The sequence below is a fragment of the Cynara cardunculus genome (genome assembly GCF_001531365.2).
Source record: "Cynara cardunculus var. scolymus isolate 2C chromosome LG 5, CcrdV1, whole genome shotgun sequence".
In the NCBI taxonomy this organism is placed as follows: domain Eukaryota; kingdom Viridiplantae; phylum Streptophyta; class Magnoliopsida; order Asterales; family Asteraceae; genus Cynara; species Cynara cardunculus.
This window is the reverse complement of record NC_037532.1, coordinates 24547314-24574571: the sequence shown is the minus strand read 5'-3', so window position 1 is coordinate 24574571 and position 27258 is coordinate 24547314. Positions and strand designations below refer to the sequence as shown.

General features: G+C 33.9%; 4 protein-coding genes across 4 annotated transcripts; all 4 read left to right on the top strand.

Moving 5' to 3' along the window:
* The first annotated feature begins 3430 nt into the window (after positions 1-3430).
* LOC112512918 lies at positions 3431-10503 on the top strand. The gene is made up of 15 exons (XM_025119047.1): positions 3431-3522; positions 4532-4610; positions 4810-5077; positions 5186-5381; positions 7956-8025; positions 8233-8500; positions 8609-8687; positions 8782-8909; positions 8983-9067; positions 9169-9304; positions 9378-9586; positions 9664-9789; positions 9877-10063; positions 10138-10200; positions 10294-10503. The coding sequence occupies exons 1-15, from the start codon at positions 3431-3433 to the stop codon at positions 10501-10503; spliced, it is 2196 nt and encodes a 731-aa protein (XP_024974815.1).
* Positions 10504-14739: 4236 nt separating this feature from the next.
* Positions 14740-15546, top strand: LOC112512917 (ethylene-responsive transcription factor CRF3-like). The gene has a single exon (XM_025119046.1). It carries the CDS (start codon positions 14740-14742, stop codon positions 15544-15546), a length of 807 nt encoding a protein of 268 aa, XP_024974814.1.
* Positions 15547-16721: 1175 nt separating this feature from the next.
* LOC112512916 lies at positions 16722-18576 on the top strand. The gene is made up of 5 exons (XM_025119045.1): positions 16722-16809; positions 16924-17094; positions 17199-17426; positions 17493-17931; positions 18039-18576. The coding sequence occupies exons 1-5, from the start codon at positions 16722-16724 to the stop codon at positions 18574-18576; spliced, it is 1464 nt and encodes a 487-aa protein (XP_024974813.1).
* A 6-nt stretch (positions 18577-18582) lies between these two features.
* On the top strand, positions 18583-21324 carry LOC112512915. The gene is made up of 4 exons (XM_025119043.1): positions 18583-18743; positions 19465-19741; positions 19786-20290; positions 20417-21324. The coding sequence occupies exons 1-4, from the start codon at positions 18583-18585 to the stop codon at positions 21322-21324; spliced, it is 1851 nt and encodes a 616-aa protein (XP_024974811.1).
* The last annotated feature ends 5934 nt before the right edge of the window (positions 21325-27258 follow it).

Genomic DNA, 27258 nt, shown 5'->3' with positions numbered 1-27258 from the left:
GTAGCAAAGGATCTTACATGGAAGTTACGGACTTCAACAATTTGGCTGTTTATATTTGTCTCTGAATCGTTTCTCCTTAGTCTGCTTATCATTTCAGAGTACATCATCTGCGCTTCTCCAGGCCAGTTCCCATCAATTTCATGTTCCAGCATGACTTCCTCCTCATCATCTATTCTGAACATGTGGTTGTAAGACTTAAAAAAGCTAAAAGAGCCACCAAGATTATGAATAACCATCTCCGAATCGTCCTCAGCAATTGACTCTACTTGTTCGGCTACTGTTTCAGAATTTTTCTTCAGAGGTTGATTGGTTGAGGGAGTAAAGATTTTTTCATGAATTGATTGAATAAATGTATCAAAAGGTGTGAAAGAAATGATTGCAACACATGAGTTTTGAAAAATATGCTCATGTCTGGGTTGTACTTCATCATCTGGATTTTTAAAGTCCCTATCTGAACTACGAATGTCAACGGTGTCAATTTCCTCCGTTTCCATCTTCTCCGTCTCATTACAGCCTGCTTCAGTATTATCCACATTCATTCTTCTTCATCACTATTTCCCTCTTCAATGTTCTCTTCAATTGTTGTATCTGCATTAGATGCCATTCCCAGTGATGTTGCCTCTTCATGCCTTATTCTCTTACTCCTATTTTTATTATTATAGCCAGCTTCATCATTAGAGTCATCATCTTCATCATGCTTCCTTTTAGATTATTCAGTTTGTTTCTTGCAACCCATTTTTTGAATATCTCTGTGTATCAACATTATCATGTATCTTAAACCTGTCAAATCCGCCTTCACGTCATTTAGTTGAGCAGTTGTGGCAAAATCTTCGGTATGAGGCATGTAGGCTTTGGGAATGGCAGGAATGGGATTTGCTTCTGAAGCGGATGGATCAGTTGATGGTTGGATTGGATTTTCGGTTATGGCTTGTCCATTGGTGTAATCCATTTGAGATTGCCTAAGGGTATTTACTTGACTAAGAATGGCAGCTTGGTTCTTTGTTTGTATCTCAATCATCTTATGAGACAAAATGTCAAAGTTTTTGAGGATACAGCTCTGAAACACCTTCAATTCTTCTTTCGTCACAAAGTTTGATTCCAAGTTGTGGAGAGTTGTTTGGCTGGTTTTCGTGATATTCTTCACACCCTCCAATTCATTTTCTGTTAGAAGAACAGAACTGTCAAGCCCATCATTTTTTTCCACGATTGCTTCCTCCATTGATGTCATCTTCTCGTGTAGACTTCTTGTTTCATTTGCAGCCGTCAATTCATTGATTTTAGAGTGAATCTTTGCAAATTCACTCTGGCAAAAGACACTGAAGTTGTTAAAGTCCGTCTGCATGACAATAATTGATAGGAAGGATCAACAAATGATCTTCTTTGCAATCCCGCAGCAGTTGTGGGTTGGCCTGTTGATGTGACAAACGCATCATGTACAACAGATGTACTTGGAAATGGAATTTTTTGATGTTTATTCCACCAGGACTTCCACCCAATCCTTGACCATTCATAGACGAAATGTCTATAAGTGTTAATGCAGGTTGACAAACAACCTGAACAGGTACCTTATGAAAACGTGTGCTGGTGAAAGGAAGATTAGCAGTTTCTGGTTCTATATTTGGCTCAATATGGGATAAACTATCCGACTCAATGTGAGCAAATGAATGATGAGGATGATACAAGTGTTCTTCAATTTCAACATTAGCTTCCTCCAACTGAGGAGCTAATGGATTATCCATTAGTTGTCTCAAAAAGTTTAGTGGCCCTTTTGAGAAGGCGATGAGTGGGTGGGTAGGGTTGATATGAGTGTCGGCATGGGCTCAGTGCCTTTTTCAATACTTTCCACCAGAGAATGTGGTGAGGTAGCAGTTGTGGGTGCCCGTCTTTTTGGGGATGGGGCAGGGTCCTCTTCTTTTTTTGACCCTGTTCTCTCTAAATGCTCTTTTTTTTTCTCTTCTACCCTGTCTTTCATTCACATTTTCCCTCTCTACCCTTTTAGTAGACATAACCCTATGTGTCTTCTCCCCAACACTCTTTTATTTTGACCCTTCACCACTCGTTCTAGGTTGAAGTCCTTCTTGGGTAGGGTTTGTCGGTTCTGGCAGTCCCATAGAAGCGCAATATTCTCTAAGTACCCTATTATCGTTCCTATTATATGCTCTCAATTCCAATGGTAGTGGCATATGATTTCTAAAATTAGAAAGAAGAGTAGATAACCTCAGTGAATCCATGTAGAATTGTAGAGCCATCTCCTCCTCCTCTCTTGTTGGAATGTTCGGTCGTAAGTGCATTGCCCCCTTCACGCAAAGTTGGAAGAATCTTTGAAATGGTATGTACCTAGGTGGCTTTGTAATGTACGCTTTAATTTCTTCCATAAATAGTGATGCATAATCATAATGCATGTGGAAAGCTATTCCATGGAAGATTGTCAATGTTGGCCTTGATGCTTGATCCAGGCTTGAAGCTTTGGGCGATAAACATCGATTGATACAGGAGAACAAGCAGTACCAAATAGGTGGTAAACCTTTTCTCCTAAAACTGCTTAGTGTTGGCAGGGGATCTTTGTATCCCAATGAAATCAAGTCTTTAATCATCTTCTCTTGAGATGGTAGGACATCAAAATCTGATTTTCCCAACACTTCATTGTTATTTGGAAGGAAGAGCATCTTCCTTATCAGTTCAAGGGACAGTGAAAAATCGTATCCGCCTATAGTTGAACTAATTTCATTTTCTTCCTCATCATAGGTTAGATTTTTCCACCACTGTTGAAGATATTGAACAGGAACTTCATACCTTCTGGTGAACATCCTTTTAAGAGGATGTCTTTTAAGCATCTCAATAACAATTTGATGCTCCGGTTTGAATTTTTCAGATTCCAGATTTAGGGCACTGTTGTTTTCCTTAATGACATCATATTCAGATTCCGGTAAAATAGTCTGACTTACATCAGGCTCTGCAATAGCTACAGACATAGCAGCAGTCTGTGTTGGTTGGCTATCATGAGCATCTCCCACTTCCCCTTGAAATTCAGCGGGTTCAGGGTTTTGTTCTTCATGCTTCTCAATGACCTGTTCGTCATTTGGCACCGCATTTGGTTTCGAATGGTTGAATATGGTGTTAGCTGATGGAGATTGGTTTCCTAAAGGAAGGGAGACATGTTCCTGGATAGCAACTTCAATGTTTCCAATTAGGATAGAAGTACATTGATTGACCTCATTGTCAGAATCAGAAGAAGAAGAGGGTTCGAAACATGTTTTGGTGGTATAATTTGTTTTCTGGACGTTGGACTATGAGTTAGCCATTGATGGATTGCTTTGGTTTTCTGTGATTGCAAAAGGTAAGTTCGTATGAAAAAAAGGAAGGCGGGAGTGATGACAGTTCACATATATGGAGTATATATTTGGTTTTAAATTTGAATAAAGAACTCGAAATGTTTGTTTATAGAGTGACACATGGAAGTGTAGAGTACTTATTGGAATCATTACGCTTGACAATTTCAAACCGTCAATTTACCATTACGATGTAAGTTAATGGTTGGTCGTATCATATACGAACACGTGGTTGATTACCGTGTTAGCTGCATTTTAGAGGAAGGAATGTGTTGCAAGTCTTGAACACTCAGAGTTACTACCTAACTCTGAATTTCATTAAACAGTTGTAAGTCTGTATGTTGCCAGATCTACAACTCTGATCGATGCATATTCAGACTTAGTACATCTGAACTACAAACACATGGTGGAATAACCAATTTTCCCCCAAACGATACTTCCATATCTGTATAGACCTTATACACTATCTTTTGTTATGTGACAGTCAATATTTGTAAATTAACCCTTAGAAAAGCCATGAAGTTGTTAAACTCGATATCAAAATATTCAAGTCTGGAATGTACAGAGTCAGTTTCTTGCTTCCGCAATTATAACCACAATCTTACATCTGGAACCAATTTCAAACTTAGAAAGGTGTATTCACAACAGACGGCGTGGGAAGACTTCCTCAGCCTATAGATTTGGACGTACCAAAAAATGTTCCAGATTTGCAACTCTTATTACTTAGCCTGCGTTGGGTAAAACTTTTTCTTCAGATCAGGCTTCAATATCTGTATAAATCTTATAAACTACCCTTCATCATGTGAAAGTCAATATTTGAAATTTAGTCCTTAAGAAAGTGAATATTTGAAAATTACTTCCGCACGTAAGTTGTTATAACTGAAGCCGTAAATCTTGTACACCACGTTCATACTTGGACGTGGACGGGCTACACAACCTCAGAATTTTCATAAATTCATAAACTAAAAATTTAAATGATCGTGGAGTATAATCCCCATAAAATCGAGAATTTTAATCGTGGGATGTGGATTTAAATTGTGATTCAATTTCCGTACTCCTCACTACTCAAATTGGCAATTTTTCTCAACGTCAAACCAGAACAATCAAAAAGCAATTGTTTTTCTTCTGTGAGGTATGATAACTTCTTTTGATTAACCTACTTCAATGTTTTCATTAATTAATACATGTTTTTTCTTCTACAGATTAATGGTCGTTAACAATATTACATTCATTGAAGATCTTGACATACAGAAGGATGATTTCACTGTGACGGTCCGAATTGTTAGACTTTGGAAGCAACCGGTGTTTAAAAACACAGATGAAAAATATAAAAATTGAAATGATATTAATGGATTAACATGTAAATTCTTATATCTTTTTCAAGATTTAGTATTGTCAGTATGATAATGAATAATTTTCTAAACTATCTAAGATATTAGTGTCATCACTACTCATTGATTTTTCATTTTTATGTTCTTAGCGCACTAAATTACAAGCAAATGTCCTACAAAAATGGGTTCCTAAGTTCAGGAAGTTACTTCAGGAAGGGGCTTCAGTTTTGATTAAGAATCCTACAATTGCTCGACATGCAACGAAGTACAAGTTAATTGATAATACAAACAAGTTAAGTTTGTATTACAAGACTTCTGTGTCAGATTGTCGAGATTTTAAGGGTTTCATTTTTGGTTTCTCATTTGTGAAATTTGCAAATCTTATAGCCAAAAGTATCCCAGAACATATAGTAGTTGGTGAGTGAATTAAATCCTTTTACATTGATTTCATTGTTTAAATAAATTATATATTGTACTAACATTGAAGTTAGATGTTGTTATGTTAACTTTTTGATGATTACATAGATGTAATTGGTGAAGTTATTGCTTGTGAGACAATGGTGACTCTTCTAGATAACAATACGGAATCAGAAGAGAAGTTGTATGACAGAAGGATTGGGAAAGAAGTTAATAGGAAGTGGCTTTTTGAAAGTTGGTCTGATGCCGATCAGGAAGGAAAAGGATCAACTATAAAAACATTAAAGAGTCCTAACGTTGAAAAGTAGTATTCTTGCTTTTGATGAACAATTACATTGAATCTCGTATTTGGCATTGTGTTGGTGGTTCAATTTTAGTTTGGATAATGATTTTTGCATTTGTGCTTATTTTATGATACACGTTTTCGTTATTATTTGTGTTGGATTTGATATTAAACTCATTTGCATTATATAGTTTTGTAATGCTTGATTTTCATGTTCATGAAAATTATATTTGATCGTAAGTATAACTATTTTTGGACGAAGAGGTTCTGGGCAGATGAATAACAGGCTATACATGATCAGATGGGCTTTAATCTGAATCATTGTAGGTCTTCATTGATTTATTACACGGACTCTGTATACTGCATGCAGATATTCAGACTCGCAATACAGAGCTCTGTAGTATGCAGGGTTGTTATTCAGCCTACTTTGAAGATTAGAAGCCTTGTATGCAGATTCACAAATCTGTAGGAAACTTACTTATACAGAGGCTATGCATTGAACATGCAGAGCCTATATATAGTTCTGCATTGAGTATGGAAGCAACTTCAGCCGTGCTGCATGGTATATGTAGATAGTCTGCGTAGTTCTGTATGAAGCACAGAATCAGGATCAGAGGTTCTGCGTAGCATGAGGAGAGACATATCTCATACTCAAGAGCTAAGTGTATTATGTAGAAAGGTCATCTTCTATTTCAATTATCGTATAGATCATCTTACAATAAGCAGAGATACCACTCCTGGAGCAAGAGAAGGAGCCAGAATTATTCTAATGTTGGAGTTTTTTAGTACTTCTTAGGAGGTTCATCAGGATTGAAACATCTAGACCTTCTTGTGTTAGCATTTTTTTTAACTTTCAAGCATTGTACTTTCGTTTCATTCGTATTGTACTCTCTGAAAAGTTAATGTAATACAGAGGTTATTATTAACCTCTGCCTTCAATTAGCCTTATGTTTTTAATTCACGTAAGAACCTGCCTTCTTTTTAACTAACGTTGGAGTATCGAGAACTTCTTATGTTGTTCTTCCTTTTTCCTAATTTAAGAAAAAGGATCGGCTACAAAAACGTTAAAAATCCCTCGATGTAAAAAGTAATATTCGTGGTTCTGGTGTACAACTTGATTGTGTCTCGTACTTGGTATTGTTTTTGTCATTGGATTTTTGTTTGTACAATGATCTGTTAATTGGTCACTGTAGTATGGTATACGATTTCATTATTATTTCTTTTGGGTTTAATATTGAACTTATTTGCATGAGCAACACAGAGGCTCTGCACTTAAGTGCTGAAAAAGAGTTCTGTCTTTTGATGTACTACGTTGAGGCTCTCCCCTTCTTTATATAGGGAGTATATATTTGGTTTTAAATTTGAATAAAGAACTCGAAAGTTTGTTTATAGTGTGACACGTGAAAGTATAGAGTACTTATTGGACACATTAAGCATGACAATTTTAAACCGTCGTATTTTAAGAAAATGTTTAATTACCATTATGATGTAAGTTAACGGTTGGTCGTATCATATTCGAACACACGGTTGACTACCGTCTTAGATGCATTTTAGAGGAAGGAATGTGTTGTAAGTCTTGAACGCCAAGAGTTGCTGACTAACTCTGAATATTATTTCAGAATGTTAGGTCTGAATGTGCCCAACCGTTGAACTCTGACACTTGCATATTCAGACTTAGTACATCTGAACTACAAAGACCCGGTAGGATAACAAATTTTCCCTCAACCGATACTTCCATATTTGTATAGACCTTATACACTATCTTTTGTTATGTGATAGTCAATATTTGTAAATTAACCCTTAGAAAGCCATGAAGTTATTAAACTCCATATCAAAATGTTCGATTCTGGAATGTACAGAGTCAATTTCTTGCTCCCGCACTTATACCCACCATCTTACATCTGGAACCAACTTCATATTTAGAAATCTGTATTCACAACAGACGGCATGGGAAGACTTCCTCAGCCTACAGATTTGCACGTACAAAGAATTGTTCCAGATTTGCAATCGTTATTAAAAAGTCTGGGTTGGGTTAAAACTTTTTCTTCAGATCAGACTTCAATATCTGTATAAATCTTATCAAGTACTCTTCATCATGTGAAAGTCAATATTTGAAAATTAGTCCTTAAGAAAGTCACTAAAATTGTTAAATTACATATTAAAATGTTCGTGACCTATTACATACATAATTACTTCCGCATGTCTGAATTTATAACTGAGGCCGTAAATTTGGTACACCACGTTCCTACTTGAACGTGGATAGACTACACAACTGAAGCTGTAAGTCTGGTACACCACGTTCATACTTGAACGTGGACAGACTACACAACTTCAAAATTTTCATAAACTCATAGACTCAAAATCTCAGTTATCGTCGGTTATAATCCCCATAAAATCTGGAAATTTTAATCGTGGGATGTGGGTTTAAATTGTGATTCAATTTCCGAACTCCTCACTACTCAAATTGGCAACTTTTCTCAAAGTCAAACCAGAACAATCAAAACCAATTCCTTTTCTTCTGTAAGGTATGATAGCTTCTTTTGATTAACTTACTTCAAAATTTTAATTAATTAATACATGGTTTTCCTTCTACAGATTAATGGCTGGGAACAATATTACATTCATTGAAGATCTTGGCATACAGAAAGATGATTTCACTGTCAAGGTTTGAATTATTAGATTGTGGAAGCAACCGGTGTTTAAAAATCCGGATGAAATATATTCCATTGAAATGATATTAATGGATTAACAGGTAAATTCTTATATCTTTTTGAAGCTTTAGTATTGAAAGTATGATATTGAATTATTTTCTAAACTGTCTAAGATATTCACATCATCACTACTCATTGATTTTTCATTTTTATGTTCTTAGGGCACCAAAATACAAGCAAATGTCCTGCAAAAAAGGGTTCCTAAGTTCAGGAACTTACTTCAAGAAGGGGCTGCAGTTTTCATTAAGAATCCTACAATTGCTCGATATGCAACGAAGTACAAGTTAATTGATAATACAAACAAGTTAAATTTGTATTACAAGATTTCTGTGTCGAATTGCCGGGATTTTAAGGGTTCCATTTTTTGTTTCTCATTTGTGAAATTTGCAAACATTAAATCCAAAAGTATCCCAGAACATACAGCAGTTGGTGAGTGAATTAAATCCTTTAATATTGATTGTATTGTTTAAATAAATTATATATTGTATTGTTATTGAAGTTAGATGTTGTTATGTTAACTTTTGGATCATTACATAGATGTAATTGGGGAAATTATTGCTTGTGAGACAATGGTGACTCTTCCATATAACAATGGAAAAGCCAAAAGAAGAATGCAGTTTTAGATGCAGGATTTGGGGTAAGTATTTCACTTTAATTTACTAGCAGTGATCTTCAGAAACTATATAATTCTTTTCTTACAATTTATTTAGGGGGATTAAAATACAAGTTACATTGTGGGATGCCTTCGCTGAGGAATTGAATGATTATGTTTGTACAAACAAGGACAAGGGGATTGTTGTTCTTGTTATTCAATTCGCAATGGTCAAAATTTACAGAGGTTTGCCTGATTCATAACATGTATAGTTCTTTCAAGCAATATTGTGTTAACTTGCTTCATTTGATTGTTTCAGAAAGACCATTTCTTTCTAACTCATTCAATGGTACGAGGCTGTTCATCAGTTCGGACATTGATGAAATTAAAGATTTTAAGAAAAAGTCAGCAATTTTTATTTGTTATTTATTTCTGTTATATTTCTGTTATATATCTTATATTTCCCTAATATACATTGTTGTCTACTAATACTCCAATTCAATAGTTTGATTCGGGAAAGTGGCGAATCTAAATCGTCACAACAGATTTCAATGCTCTCTGGAATGTCTTATTCATATCGTGAAGATTTTCTAGACGATAACAGTAGAGCAAACATTGTTGAAATCAATGAGACTGTTGAGGTACTGATTCTTTTAAATTGTGTATTTACATTGAGTAAATGGATTTTAGTGTAACATAGCGTACTTTATACAGGCGAAATCACTAATTGTATTAGGAACGGTGAAAGCATTTAGGAAGGATGTCCCTTGGTTTTACATGGGTTGCATGAGGTGTAACCGCAAGGTTCGACCCACGTACATTATTAKTGACAAGGATGATGGATCTGGTATGAAAGAAGAGAGGGAAARTTTTGATTGTAYGAYTRATAGATGCAGAGGTAAACARACAGAAGTGTTGCCAAAGTAAGTAACAATTACATAACAGTGCTTTTCATTAACTTCTGCACACTCACATTAATACTCACTTAATAATCATATAGGTTCAGAATTTCTTTGAAAGTTCAAGATGATACTGGAATTGTATCATTGACATTATTTGATCGAGAAGCTAATAAAGTTTTGAATCAAACGGCAACAGAGTTGTATGAAAAAGTTAAAGAGGTATGGTTAGATGTCTTATCCTTTTTCATAAGTTACTTTTTAGGACTCCAAATACCTGTTAATGTAAAAATTGTTTGTTTTCTTTGTTACAGTGGTGATTTAGACATGTTTCTGGATGAGTTGGATGTTTTTCTTTATCGGAGGTTTGCAATAAAAATTGACATAAGTGATTACAGTATTAAGAACAGCTGTTTCATTTATGGCATTTCAAAGCTAACAGATGATGATGCCATTTTGAGTGAATTGGAGATAAGCGCTTCTCAACATGTGTTGATTTCAGTTTGCAAAAAATATTATCCAATTTAGTCTAAAATCTTTATTACTCTAACATTATTTTAGCATTTACTCTGCAGCCTGCTGAATCAGAATCAGTAAATCTGCATTCAACAGATTTCAGTTCCCAAGATAAGTTAAAGGTACTACAAGTGCCATCTTCAATGTAATTTGTAAAGACAACTACAAGCAACTAATTCTTCAAATGGCACAACTAATTATTGTTTTATTTGAAGGATGTTGTTTCATATACTAGTGAGAATGCAACACCATCCGATGTTGATAAGAGCATTGCAGACAGTCCGGAATCAAAAGAAAAGTTGTGTGAGAGAAGGCTTGGCAAAAGAGTTGAAAGGAAGCGACTTTTTGAAAGTTCGTCTGATGCCGATCAGGAAGGAAAAGGATCGGCTATAAAAACATTAGAGATCCCTAAGGTTGAGAAGTAATATTTTTCTTCTTGATGAACAATTACATTGAACTCCCATTTGGTATTGTTTTGGTGGTTGAATTTTTTCTTGGATAATGATTTTTGCATTGGTGCTGATGTTATGATACACGTTTTCATTATTATTTGTATTGGATTTAATATTAAACGCATTTGCAGTACATACTTTTGTAATGTTTGATTTTCATGTTCATGAAAATTATATCTACTTGCAAGTATTTTACTATTTTTGGACAAGGAGGTTCTAGGCAGTTGAAAAGTAGCTCTGCAATGAGTATGGAAGCAACTTCAGGTGCGTTGCATGGTACATGCAGATCGTCTGCGTAGTTCTATATGAAGCAAGGAATTAGGATCAGAGGTTCTGCGTAGCACGAGGACAGACAGAGCTCTTACTTAAGAGGTAAGTGTATTATGTACAAAGTCCGTCTTCTATGTGAATTATCGTAGAGACCATCTTACATGAAGCAGAGATACCACCCCTGGAGCAAGAGAAGGAGGCAGAATTGTTCTAAGGTCAATCCGTAATCTGTTGGAGTTTTGAGAACTTCTTAGGAGGTTCATCAGGCTTGAAAACATCTAGACCTTCTTGTCTTGGCATTTTTTTTTAACTTTCAAGCATTGTACTTTCATTTCAATCGTATTGTACTTTCTGAATAGTTATGTAAACAGAGGTTATTTTTAACCTCTACCTTCAATTAGACTTATGTTTTTAATTCAAGTGAGAATTTTCTTTCTTTTTAACTTATGTTGGAGTATCGAGAACTTCTTATGTTTTTCTTCCTTTTTCCTAATTTAACAAAAAGGATCAGCTACAAAAACGTTAAAAATCTTTCCACTTCAGAAGTAATATTCGTGGTTCGGGTGTACAAGTACATTGTCTCTCGTATTTGGTATTGTTTTGGTGATTGGATTTTGGTTTGTACAATGATCTGTTAATTGGTGAATGTAACTTCCTATACGCTTCCATTATTTTTTGTTTTGGATTTAATGTAAACTTTTTCGCATGAGTAACACAGACGCTCTGCACTTAAGTGTTGAGAAAGACCTCTATCTCTTCATGTGCTACGTTGAGGCTGCCCTTCTTCATACAGATCATAACAGAGGTTCTGCACGTGCTACATTGTCAATCTAACCATGGCTCCGTACTTCATACAGAGCCTCACAGAGGCTCTGCACTTAAGTGTTAAGAAATAGCTCTGTCTCTTCATGCCCTACGTTGAGGCTCGACCTCTTACTCTAAAAGTGGACTTCAAACTTGTAACTCTGGACCATCTGAGTCTTAATTCTGGGAAATTTATTCACCCTTGTGTCTGTCAAGCCTTACTTCGTTCTTCATACAGACCTTAACAGAGGTTCTGCTTGTGCTAGGGCGTCACTCTAACCCTGCTTCCCTGATTCAGACAGAGCTAGACAGTGGCTCTGCACGTAAGTGTTGAGAAAGAGCTCTCTCTCTCTCTTCATGCCCTACGTTGAGGCCCCGCCGCTTACTCTGAATGTGGACTTCAGAATTGTAACTCTGTACGGTTCGAGTCTTAACTCTGAAAATTTCTTGACCCTTGTGTCTGTCAAGCCTCACTCCGTTCTTTATACAGACCTTCATAGAGATTCTGCAACTGGTACGTGGTGAATCTGAGCCAGGCTCTGTGGTTTATACAGAGCTCCACAGAGGCTCTGCACTTAAGTGTTGAGAAAGAGCTTTGTCTCTTCATGTTGTACGGTGAGGCTTCCCTTCTTCATACAGACCTTCACAAAAGTCCTGCACGTGATACGTGGTCACTCTAACCCTGCATCTGTGCTTCATACAGAGCTACATAGAGGCTCTGCACTTAAGTGTTGAGAAAGAGCTCTGTGTCTTCATGTCCTACCTTCAGGCATCACCTCATACTCTGGAAGTGTACGTCAGACTTGCAACTCTGCACCGTACCCGGTTTAAACTCTGGGAACTTTGTTCACCCTTGAGACTGTCAACCCTGACTCTGTTCTTCATATAGACCTTGACAGAGGGCCTGCACGTGCTACGCCATCAATCAAACTCTGCCACCATGCTTCATACAGAGCTATACAGAGGCTCTGCACGTAAGTGTTAAGAAAGAGCTATGTCTCTTCATGTGCTACGTTGATGTTTCCCTTCTTCATGAACACCTTCATAGAGGTTCTGCACATGCTATGTCGTCACTCTAGCACTGCCTTCGTGCTTCATACAGAGCTACACAGAGGCTCTACACTTAAGTGTTGAGAAAAAACTCTGTCTGTTTATGTTGTACGTTGAAATTCCCCTTCTTCATACAGACCATGACAGAGGTTATGCACGTGCTATGCCGTCACTATAACACTACCTCCGTGCTTCATACAGAGCTACACAGAGGCTCTGCACTTAAGAGCTGAAAAAGAGTTCTGCCTCTTCATGTACTATCTTGAGCCTCCGCCTCTGACTCTGAAAGTGTACTTCAACCTTGTAAGTCTGTACAGCTTTAGGCTTAAACTCCGGAAAGTTTTTTAACCCTTGTATCTGCCAAGCATGACTCCATTCTTCAAGCAAACCTTCACATAGGTTTTGCACGTGCTATGCCCTTTCTCCAACTGTGACTAGTTTGCTTACAGATTTATACAATAACTTTCATGCGTGGTTTGATAGACGTACAATGTGCATTAATGTTTAAACCATGTAATATGGCTCCAAAATAGTACTAAACAGACTTCAGATTTTGGATTTAAATTGTAAATTGTAATTCTTGAGTATCAATGTGCAGAATTCCCTGAAACCAGTTCTAAAATGTTACTTTCAGCATGTCTCAGTCTGAAATATCATACAAATGTTACTAATTGATGTCTGTATGTCCATTCATATATAACTGTAATTTTTTTCATTGTAAATGTTTTCTCAAATTTATTTCACATACTTATTAGAGAACTATAGAAAATTCACATTCCATGAATTATTTATCATTCATCAGCCTTGGCAGATTGTTGAAATGTTTCTTTCAACAAAAACCCACGGCTTTAAATTTTCCAGAGTTGTATTATGTAGTAATTTGACAACCTTAAAATAAAACTCCAATACCTTTTCTCCAACTTAGAACTCTGTTATGACATTGGTTTTCATAGTTTGCCGGATTTATAAATATGTTAAGGTAGAAATTTGAAATATGCAACATGCTTTTCCAATAGCCTATTACTTCTGGTCTTCTACACTTAATAGTTAAAAGTCTGAATTCCATACTTGAACATTAAAATGCATCCTTTGCATAACATGGTGAAGACATAATTTATTTTAGGTGATAATGTTATAACTTAATTTAAATATATAATTTATATTACATTTAGGTTTTCCTCATAAGTGAAGAATGTTATTGAACATGTATATAATACAATCATTAATTGCAAGTGGAAACAAGATTCACCAAAACACTGTTTCTACGCAAAAGCCTATGAAGAATTGAATGATGCGAGGTTTTGAACATGTATATCACTCTTTTAAATTTTTATGCATAAACACAAAGTCATATGTAAAATCTGTTCCAAAATAAGATGAATATATTTAAAGTCATATTAACAAATTATATAGCCCTTTCCTTCGCTTTCTAAAATCCTGTGAAATCAAAGTTACTGAAAAGTATACTAAAAATGAAATTTGCACACAGTGAAAATATGAATGACATATACACATTAAACATTGTATCTACACATACTAACTCTTCCAGTAATACCTTGGTAGCTATCTGGTTTTTACAAAAGGATTTGAAAGGAATGAAGCCTGGTCCGATGCAATCACCCTTCTTTTCATAATCATAAAAAACAAAGTGATTGCATCAAACCAGGAAATATCCCTCACAAACCACTACTTATTTTTTTCTCTGAAGAGAGCATTCATTCATCTTCTTCTTCTTCCTTTAAGCCCTCATATTGTTTCATCTAATTTTAATCTGCAAATAGGCACCAAAAAAAGGAGACTGGAGTGTAGTGTAGAAATTTATTGGAAACTGTAAAGGACATATAGTATTAAATATATACATATATTTTAAAGTGACGGTTGAAATGACCTCTCAGAGTTTTAAATAAATTTATACTCTTTTCAAATCCGGTAATTGTTAAAATAAAATATTCCCTACTCCTCTCCTCTCACCCATTTTCGACTCTTAAACTTCTCTGTTCCTTTTTCATCGCAAACCAGATATTCATGGAGGATTGTTTCATGTTATCTCTGATTAAACAAACGGAGCACAAAAGGCGTATAACAATGGAGGTTCCGGCAATGTCAGAGAAGTTTTCTGACCAAGAAGAGTTACCATTCCCAAAACTTATAAGGATATCAATGATCGATCCCTATGCAACTGATTCTTTAGGAGATGAAGATGACCACATTTTTGGACGGTGGCATGTAAAGAAGTATGTTAATGAAATTAACATACAACCGTCAGGCAAAGCTACAATGATGCCTCTCAATGGGAATATGACGACAACCAGAAACAGCCCATGTGATGTAGATTCGAAACAGAAAGCTATGAAGAAGAAGAAAAGTCCAGAGGGTAATGTTAGGAAGTTCCGAGGAGTACGGAAAAGACGTTGGGGTAGATGGGCAGCGGAGATTATGGATCCGGCTACACGCCAGCGGTTGTGGTTGGGAACATATGATACGCCGGAGGAGAATGCCATGGTATATGATAATGCTTCCATTAAACTCCGTGGTGTTGGTGCTATTACAAATTTCGTTATGCCAACGGTTTTGGAAAACCCACCGCCGACGAATGTTACATCAATGTCCGACCATCATCCCAACCGAAAGTCACTCAAGATTCCACTTGTAGATGCACCACCTTTGGATTACCAATCATTTGATTCAATACAACTTGGTGATGAAGTTGCATCTTTTAACATGCATCATGATTTCGGGTCTATAAACCTGAAACAATTTGATGATTTTGGTATAACCCCTATAGCTCATGACTTCATTCCTCAGACTGGATGTGGATCTCCCTCAACTTTAAAAATAGATAACTACTTCGAAGATATTTCAGATAGTACTTTAGATTTATGGTTTTCCTAAAATGGCTAGAACTTATTTTACTTAGTTGTTGGAGCTGTTTAATTAAGTACTATTGTATTATTTTGTTAGTATCGTATTAATGCATATTTTTTATTAACATTTAGTCATTTGACTGATTAGTTTTATTTTGTTTTTCAAACAGTTGTAAATGATGTTTTTTTACAAATTATATTTATGTCACAAAAAGGGTTGACCCATATATACAGAGCTTAAGTGTAATGGGATTTATTCACGTATTCATGTAAGCGTCATAAATGTTGAAGAGAAATCTGAATTGTAATTGTGGAAAAGGAGTTCAGATTTGTGTTCAGATGTTTCTGTGATGTACCTTATAAGTCTGGCATACAATTCTGACTCTACCCAATGGAACAAAAGTCCAGACTTTCATGTACAAGATGTGAAAGTCTGTAAATAATTACTCCAGATTTAGTGACACATAGACATATCAGAGTTGTTTCCTCTATCCGAAACATCAATTATGGGAAGAGAATTCTGAATTTCCATTGGAGAAAAGGAATCAAGATTTATTCTCAGATTTCTAAGGCATGCTACCTTGTAAGGTTGGCATACAATTATGCACGTTGACAAAGACATACTCGTCCAGACTTGTATGTCCAGACTTATAAGCCTAATACAATGGACCCAGACTTAGTTAGACATAGAACATATCAGAGTTGTTTTTTTCGTTTAAAACATCAATTAAGCCACGAAAAAAGGAGAATAAACGTGTAAAGGGAGAAATGCCACTTAAGTAGACTCATTTAAACCGTAAGTGAAGTTGTGTGTGTGGAGTGACTCTCTGCATACAACACTTCAACGTTTTTAGGCCTTCTCATTAGCTCTGACTCCACAATCTGGTACATAACTCTGAAAAACGAACGTGCAAACAAAAACTGACAAGCAGTTTCTTAATTTACGTTGTATTTAGACCTTCAATTTACGGTTTCCATAACCGCCTCATTTGGGTAATCATTTGCTTTTTATAAAATTATTGTTATCACATACAACTTCCATTTCCTACTACAGTAAAAAAAAAGCATTCTTTAACACAACTGACTAACTGAGTCCATTTTCTCACGATTATTCATTCTAATGTTTTATTATGTATTGACTTCATGTACTGGTTTCTTGTTGAAGAATTAACTTTCTTGCAGATCTTTTAAAAAAGAAATTTGATGGATGCTAGAGAAAGGAGAAAATTTAGAAAGACGGTTTTGAATAGTAGTAGACAGTCATTGAAATCTACATCATCAAATGTTGAAGGTATCTGATTCAAAAGCATTTTGAATTCTATTTTGAATGAGACAAATATTACCTGTTCAAGAATTCTGTTGAAGGCATTTTTTGACAATCATCCTTTCCTTTAACTTTTTACAGATAATATCTCAAATTATGATAGGCAATTAGAATCTTCATCTCAAAGGAATAATATTCCCTACCATAATGAGAATATGGATCCAAACACATGTCCACAGTTTCAACATACAAATTTGGCACATTCTTCTTCAGATGTGACTATCACAAATCCATTATCTGATAGTCCTAGTGGTATGTGTAATCTCTTGTACAACTCATTTTTAAAGTAATGCTTCAAACACATTTTCAATACTAACAAGTGTTTTACATTACTTAAATTTGTATATTTTAAACAGCAAGTGTTCATGTAAACAAACACTACTGGTTACGTTCTACCGCCAATTCATCCATGCCTTTATCGACAATAGACCAAGATTCTTCTATGGTTCGGTTATCAGCAGGGCATCATAGATTACAAAGAAGGAATATAAATGTAGCTGATATACAAATCATTGATACTACATCAGATGAAGAACCGGACCATCCAGTAACAGCTACAAACATAATTGAAGGAATATTTGAAGGTAATTATTGATTAATCAAATGTTTAATACTTACAGTTAGTTATTAGATTCGAATTTATTAAACAGAGTACTTGGATYACGGTGATGAAAGTGTTATTTGTGAATGCTGTGATGCAAAACTATGGAGAGATGAAGCTCTTCGAGGGAAAAAATACGGGATGAAAACAAGTTACTCCCTTTGTTGTCTTTATGGCAAAGTTCAGCTTCCAAAAGAGAAAGAGATGGGTACTTCTTATGTAAATTTGTTTTGTTGTGCGGACTCAAAAAACAAATACTTTATGAAGAACATTCGTCGTTATAATTCAATGTTCTCATTTACATCAATGGGTGGGAAAATTGATACTTCCATTAATAGTGGAAATGCACCATACATATACAGGCTTAATGGTCAAAACTACCATAGGATGGGTAGTCTTCTACCACCAGATAGAACAAAACCGAAATTCTCTCAACTATACATATATGATACCGAAAATGAAGTTTCAAATAGACACAATTCATTTAGGTATACATTCATCCTTATTGTAATATCTCTTAATAGATTTACTTGAATTACATAGTATGGTTATATTAATGGTCACTCTGATTTTATGTTTGTTATGATTTGCTTAGTGAAAAAGAAGAAGCCTTTGCATCAAATTATGATTCCCTTGATATTGAGATTATTCAATACTTAAAGAACATACTAGATGCAAAAAATGTGTTGGTGAAGCCTTATAGAATTGCAAGAGATTGTTTTGAATGCTACCCGGATGTCAAGCTAAAGTTACGGCTAATTGGAAAAAGAGAAAAGGATGGAAGAACATATAACCTTCCAACTGCTTCAGAGGTTGCAGCTTTAATTGTTGAAGATGATGGTGGTACAATTGAAAAAAGAGATATCATTATACAACATCAGACAGGTTATTTACAAGCAATAATTGAATTACATCCTTCTTACCTTCCTCTTCAATATTCGTTGTTATTTCCATATGGAGAAGATGGTTACAGAGTTGACATTCCTCATAGAGAGGTAACATCTTCAAGCAAAAGTAAAAGAACAACTGTAACAATGAGGGAGTTCTTCGCCTTCAAAATTCAAGATAGAAGAAATATGTTTTCATTACTTCTCAATGCAAGGAGGCTTCTACAGCAATTTATTGTTGATTGATACACAATGATTGAAAGTGAGAGGTTGCATTATATACGTAAGCAGCAGAAAGTCCTAAGGTGCGAGACATATGATAATCTATGCAATGTACAAGAACAAGGAGAGTGGGATGTTTCAAACATTGGACAACGTGTTATACTACCTTCTTCTTTCACCGGTGGTGCTCGGTACATGATGCAAAATTATTTGGATGCAATGTCCCTTTGTAAATGGTATGGATATCTTGACTTGTTTCTAACCATGACTTGCAATCCAAAATGGCCAGAAGTTAGAAGATTTGTTAAGGACACAGGCCTAAATCTAGAAGACAGGCCTGACATTCTTTGTCGTTTATTAAGATCAAGCTTGATGCACTTATTAGAGAATTGAAAGAGAATGAGTTTTTTGGCAAAATTCAAGCATGTATGTTCAATTTATGATACCAGTATGAACATATTTCTTCATACTTTTAGTCTTATCTTTATTAATTTAAATTGTAACTTTTTTGTAGTTGTTTATACAATTGAATTTCAAAAGCGTGGCTTGCCTCACAGTCATATCTGTCTGTTTATGCACCGAGATTTCAAGCTACCTACTGTTGAACAGATTTATCCTATCATCTCAGCTGAAATCTCGACAAAAACAGTGATCCAGACTTGTACTTACTTGTAAAAGAGTTCATGATGCATGGACCATGTGGTGAAGAAAACATTAATTGTCCATGCATGATTGATAGAAAGTGTTCAAAAAAATACCCAAAGAAATTTTCTGAACACACTTCAATTGATGTTAATGGTTATCCTGTATACTGCAGACGAGTTTATGGACGTTTTATTGAAAAACCAGGTGTTAAACTAGACAACATTAAATGTCGAATGTCGTTCCATATAATAAACATCTGTTGAAAAGATATCAAGCCCACATTAATGTTGAGTGGTGCAATCAKGCATCTTCAATCAAGTATTTGTTCAAATACATCAACAAGGGTCCAGATAGAGCTACTGTTGCAATTATAGAAAACAATGATGATGCGGTCATTGTTAATGTTGTTGATGAGATAAAACAGTATTATGATAGTAGATACCTTTCTGCATGTGAAGCTTCATGGCTTATTTATGGATATGATGTTCATTACAGGACTCCTTCCGTGTTAAGACTTCCTTTTCATCTTCCGGGACAACAACAAGTAGTGTTTGGTGCTGAAGATAATATTGATAATGTGCTAAACAGACCATCTGTGGTGTCCTCAATGTTATTAGCTTGGATGCATTGTATCAAATTTATCAAGAAGCACGAGAACTCACTTACGTTGAATTTCCTACAAAGTTTGTATGGAAATTGGACGAACGACGTTGGGATCGAAGGAAAAAAGGGTTCTCAATTGGACGGATTCATTCAGTTTCTCCTACTGTAGGAGAAGGGTATTACTTACGAATTCTTCTGAATAAAGTCAAAGGTCATAAATCATTTGAAGACATTCGTACAGTTAATGGAAAAACAGTTTTTATTTTTAGAGATGCGTGTTATGATATTGGGCTTTTAGACGATGACAAGGAATATATTGAAGCCATTGAAGAGGCAAATTTAACTGCATCTGGTTTTTATCTCTGTTTCTTATTTGCAACCATGCTGATTTCAAACAGTTTATGTAGACCTGAATTTGTTTGGGAAAAAACATGGCAATACTTAACAGATGGGATTCTATACAAGCAACAAATTGTTTTACAGTCGCCAGGTATGTTAATTCTATATGTTAAGCATAGAGTTATACAACTATTATCAAAAACTATGGTTGTTATTAAATTGTATATACTTTTAATTTCATGTATTAATTGTGTACATTTATATTATCTTCTAACAGATTTATCTCTTAATGAACAACAAGTGAAGAATCTAACTTTGTTCGAAATTGAAAAGATTTTGCTTCGTAACAATTCCACGTTGAAAGACTTCACTACACTGCCTTATCCTGATAATGACTCGCTTGAATCCTCAAACAACCGTTTGATTGCAAAAGAACTGGACTATAATCATCATAATTTACAAGATGAGTTTCAGACACTTGTAACTGCTCTAACAAATGAGCAAAGAGGTGTGTATAATGAAATCATGACTGCGGTTGAAAAGAAAAAAGGTGGTGTATTTTTTGTTTATGGGCATGGCGGAACAGGTAAAACATTCCTATGGAAGACCTTGGCTGCATCAATAAGATCTAAANAAAAGAAAAAAGGTGGTGTATTTTTTGTTTATGGGCATGGCGGAACAGGTAAAACATTCCTATGGAAGACCTTGGCTGCATCAATAAGATCTAAAAGAGAAATTGTTTTAAATGTTGCTTCCAGTGGTATTGCATCCTTACTTCTTAACGGTGGCCGAACAGCACACTCTCAGTTTCACATCCTGCTCATTCTCAATGAAGATTCTCTTTGCCACATGAAGCCAAACAGTGATGTTGCGAGCTTAATAAAGAAAACCACTTTGATAATATGGTATGAGGCACCAATGGTTCATAAACATGCATTTGAAGCATTAGATAGAAGTATGAATGATATTTTCAATGCTCAACACAGTAGTGACTCACATATGCTTTTTGGTGGTAAGGTAATTGTTTTTGGAGGAGATTTCAGACAGATTCTACCGGTTATTCCAAATGCAGGTAGACAAGACATCGTAAATGCATCATTAAGTTCATCTTACATTTGGGAAAAATGCAAAGTCCTAAAGTTGACTAAAAACATGAGCCTAACTGCAAACAGTGAAACTTCATAAATTGAACAAACAAGGGATTTTGCAAAATGGATTTTGGACTTAGGAGAAGGAAAAGTTGGAGGTGATGATGATGGTGAAGCAGTTATTGTGATACCTCATGATCTTCTCATTAACGATTGCATTCATCCCATATCTGTATTAAATGAGTTTGTCTATCCCTCAATTCTTGAAAACATCAACAACTCAGCTTATTTTCAAGAACGAGCAATACTTGCCCCAAAAAATGAAGTAATTCAAGAAATAAATGATTGGTTGCTGTCATTGTTTCCAGGAGAAGAAAAGGAGTACTTAAGTTCAGATACGTTATGTGAATCAGAGCACCTTCATGATGAGTTTGATAAAACTTTTGTACTCTCCTGATGTTTTAAATGGTCTTAAATTATCAGGAATACCAAACCATAAGATTTTACTAAAAGTTGGTGTTCCTATCATGTTACTGAGGAATATTGATCAGAAATCTGGATTATGTAATGGTACTAGACTGTGGGTGTTAACATTGGGAAATCGAGTAATAGAAGCACAGGTCATATCTGGAAGCAATATTGGAAGTCGTACGTTCATTCCAAGAATGTCTTTAACACCTACAGACAAAAGGATACCATTCAAATTTCAAAGGAGACAGTTTCCAATTGTTGTATGTTTTGCCATGACCATTAATAAGAGCCAAGGACAATCATTATCAAAAGTTGGTTTATTTCTAAGACAACCGGTCTTCACGCATGGTCAGTTATATGTTGCTTTATCCAGAGTCAAAAGCAAGCAAGGTTTGAAAGTACTAATTATGGATGATGATGGCGTTATTGACAGTAAAACAACGAATGTTGTATACAAAGAAGTGTTTAGTAATATATGATACATTGTTCTTATTTTATTAATGGTTTACATATTTAACTTTTATTTGTGCAGTTTATGTTGTGTTATAAATATTGGTTTACAACTTAATTTTATTAACTCATATTATTATTAATTCTTAAGAGGCTTATTTTTCATTTATATTATGCATTATAATTATCCAACCATAGAGGATCTGCATGTGCTACGTAAATTCTCTCACCCGGACTCCGTCTTTCATACAGAGCTTTAAAGAGGGACTGCATATACTACGCAGAGTCTATGACCAAACTTCCGTAATTCATACAGAGCTTTAGAGAGGTACTGCAGAAACCACGCAGGACCTCTATGCATGATTTCGTGCTTCATGCAGAGCTACACAGCAGCTCTGCATCTACAATGCAGAGCCTCTGTGCACGGAAAATTTATACAAATTTTTAGCGTTGGCTAATTTTACCAATTAACTCTTGAAAAAAGCTTCACACTTATAACCAGATTGGTCGTCTTGATTTAGAAATCTTGCAACGCTGGATATTGTCCGTTGTGAACTCTGGAGAATTTCTTAGACCTTGTGTTTGTCAAGCCTGATTCTGTCCTTCATACAGAGCTTAACAGAGGTCTGCACGTGCTTTTCCGTCAATCTGAACCAGACTACGTGTTTCATGCAAAGCTGCACAGAGGTCCTGCATTTAAGTCATGAAAAAGAGCTATATCTCCTAACGTAATGCATCGATGCTCTGTCTCTTACTCTGAAGATGACCTTTAGACTTGTACCTGTAAATAGTTTCCGTCTTCATCTTTAGAAACTTTTTTACGCTTGTGTCCTTCAAACCTGCCTCCGTCCTTCATACAGAGTTTCATAGAGGCTTTGTACTTGTCTTGAGTAACTCTCTGCATGTACTACCCAGAACCTATGATTCCCTTTGCTTGTCTCATACAGAGGTATAAAAAGGATCTGCATGTACTACGCAGCGCAGCATACTGAATCTACATTGTTCGTCTTCATTTAGAAGTTTTTCTGATCATCGAAGGACAAGTCGTCCTTTGTATATGTAACATTTAATTCTCGAGTAAGAGCATCTTTATATCAAAAAAATTAATCGCACTTGTACCTTTGTTTAAGTTTATAAATTACCTCGGATTAGTAATTGTTTATAAAATACATATCAGTTTCGCTTAATTTTTGTCATTAACCCGTGTATCTGAACCTAGTGTGTGTGTGTATATATATATATATATATATAGAGAGAGAGAGAGAGAGAGAGACTTTGTTTCAAATACAACCTATCACATTATTACAACCAATGTAACTCAATAAATTAAAATATTTATGGAAATGATGAGAGTTCATTTATTATGATTTAAATATTTATGGAAGATGAATACGGTTCATTAATTATGATTAATATTTTATATTAGAAAATAATTAAAATTTTTATAAATTACATATTCATCAAATTAAATGGACGGTTGAGATTGAGTTGTATTGGTTGTACAAATGTAAGAGGTTGTATAATAACTCACATCTATATATATATATATATATATATATATATATTTATATTTATATTTATATAGGGGTGGGTTCAAATAAAAACCACTCAATTTGTAAAAACTGTGAAAACCTCATTCAACCAATCATAATTTTTCATTTTGTTCATTTTTTTGTAATTTGAGAGGTTGATTAACCATTTTTATTATGGAGGGTGTTAATCATGGATATTATTATTTTCATTATTTTAATTTTAGAGAAATACATGAAACAGTTTCATTAAAATTTCATTAAGTAGTATATGAAACAATTTCATAACCACATGTGAAACAACTTCATCAAAAAAAAATTATATAAAACAATTTCACAAGATTAACAATTTCATGAAAAAAAATTCATAAGATTAACGACGGATGAGAGTAGTTTTTACAGTTTTTACAAATTGGAGTGGTTTTCATTTGATCGCTCCTATATATATATATATATATATAGAGAGAGAGAGAGAGAGAGAGAGAGAGAGAGAGTTAACTACAAATTTGGTCCATGTGGTTTACATAAATTAATGAGTAAGGTCCTTGAAAGAAATTATTAACAAGGGACATCTCTACAGTTTTATTTTTAAAACGGATATGGTAATTTATCTAACTCATTCAGTTAAGTTTCCGTTAGTGTGAGGACATTTTTGTCTATTCACCTTCCGTTTTCCTTAACTTCACTTTTCAATAACAAATTTGGCCTATCATACTACTTTTACTTTTGTAACATATCGATCTAACTTACATTAATATAACATATTTGATACCTCAAACAATTTTTTATTTTTATAATAGATTTGGTCCCTCTCTCAATTTTCATTTTTAGGATTTGGTCCCTCCATTTAATCAATATTGATGGTACAAATATATATTTTTTGTATAGAATTAGCAAAATAAATAAATAAATAAAAGTTCTAAAACTATATATCCGGCAATATATTAAATAATAAGATATAAAATTATAAATTTAAGTAATTTCATAAAACTAATTAACATAAAAAAAAAATTATAGTACTTACATAAAATACAAAAAAATAAATTTAACTATTATATACAGTAAAAATTATCAGGTATTTAGTTTTAAAACTTTTTATTTTCAACTAATTAAAAAATTATCAAATTTATATTTTACTTGCGCTAAAGGATTTCATGAAATTAATGTTTTTAAAAAGATAAAATATTTAATGACAAAATCTAAGCTTCAGATTTTATTTAATTATTTTGCTAATTATATTTAGAAAATATATGTTTATGCCATTAACTTCTATTGATTAAATGGAGGGATCAAATGCCAAAAATAAAAGTTGAGGAAGCGACCAAATATGTTATAAAAATAAAAAATTGTTTGAGGGATCAAATTTGTGATACTAATATAAATTAGTTTGAGAGATCAAATACAAAAGAAAAATTAGTTTGAGAGATCAAATATTTTACAAAAGGAAAATTAGTATGAGAGATCAAATTTGTTATTGAAAAGTGACATTTAGGAAAGTGGAAGGTGAATAGACAAAAATGTCCCCTCACTAACGAAAACTTAACTGAGATCTGTTATAAAAATGAAACTGTAGAGACGTCCCTTGTTAAAAGTTTCGTGTGTGTGTATATATATATATATATAAATCTTTATTATTTACACCACAGTTTTTGTTCTGTACATGGTAAAAAGTTTGTTAGATTTTTAATATATCCCACGAAATATATGATTTATAGTTTTTATTTATTTTTATATTAAAATTTACAACTTAAAAAACACTATTGATTATATGATTAAACTAGAAATGTATTCACGTAAAATATATTTTTATTTTAATGTTTTGTTTTATTTTTTGTCTTTGTTGACATAATACGCTTTATATGGTTTTAAAAAAGATAATGTTTTACTTTTGAATAAAAATAAATTTGAAAAAATATATCGATATTAACATCAAATTAACTATTTAAAAATTCTCGTTCTTTTATACAATTTCTCTAATTCGATTTTTTTATTATAATTTAATTTAGGTCAAATTGTGAAGTAATTTATTTTTGACTTAAATTTTTTATAAAGATAATGATTATGTTAGAACTCAATGATTATCTTAATTATATTTTATAATTTTTATATTTAAAATGAGATATTTATCCTATATTTGATTAGGTTATCTGCAGTTAGTTATACGTTCAAAAATGAAGTTTTAATAAGTTGTACTTACGTACAATTTACTTATAATCTTAAATTATAAGTAATATGCATTAATATACAGTATTGCATACATAAAGAATGGTTTTTAAGAGTTTTTATTGAATGCTTTATAATATAACTAGAAGAGTACTCGCACAATGCAGCGAGATACATATTTAATATTTCATTTTATTTTTTATCTCAACCAATGTTATAATATGGTCTTATTGTTTTTGAATAAAATATAAATTTGAAAATATCATAAAAAACTGACAAAAATTTATTGATATTAGTATCAAATTAACTAAAATTTACTGACAAAAATTTATTCGAAAATCCGCCGGTGGTTTTTTTTTTAATATTTATTTAAATATTTATTTAGTTTTAAATATTATTAAAAAAATTCAAAATTTCCGGCAGATGTTTCCGCCGGAAATCCGCCGGAAAAAGAATTTCATTATAAAAATTTTATTTTTTGTTTATTTTTTCAATAAATATTTAAAACCTGTGAATCTGTAAAAATATGGATAAAACTAAAAAATTAAAATGCAACCAAATATCATACATTGATTAAAGTAAACAATTGTTACAAAACATATACAATTTAAAGTATCACACAATGTTACAAACAAACTAAATTGTTCCAAATAAACAAACGATATACAATTAGATGGCGTTGGGAATTGTGATTGACAGAGTTCGTTAACCAAAGCAGTCATATCATTCATTTGTTTCAGAAGTTGCTCCTGCACCGTCCGTCGACGCTGATTTTCTTCTTGTAAATCCAGAACTTGGGCATCTAAGTTTACAATTTTCTATAAAATAAATAAAACGTTATAATATTTAATATGAATTATAAACTAGATCGATAAACATCATCAAAAGAAAAAAAGACACATACCTGCTTTTCCGAAGACGATAAACCAGCTTCCATGTAGTTCCCGGTCAAGACACAATTGGGATCTTGGTTGTACCCAAACCCAAATAGATGACCTTTTTTGCTTCCCCCAACCGCTTGCTCCCACAGCTATTTATCAACTAAGGGATAGGTAGAGGGATCATCGATGTATCTTTGGCTAAGACCCGTTGAATACTCATCCTATATATGGTTTAAAAACGATTGCAAGTCAATTTTGACAGCATGACGACTGTAAATGGGACGTTTCCAGGCAAAATAATAGTGATAGATACGAAAATTGTATCCAAAACAATCCTAACGTTTGCCCAACAATTGGCAACCCAAACTAATGCATGATATATACGTAATTTCTAACGTAAACAATCTTAATGTTTGCCCAACAAATGGCAACCCAAACTAAAGCATGATATATACGTAATTTCTAACGTAAACAATTCTAATGTTTGTCCAACAAATGGAAACCAAACTAAAGCATGATATATACGTAATTTCTAAC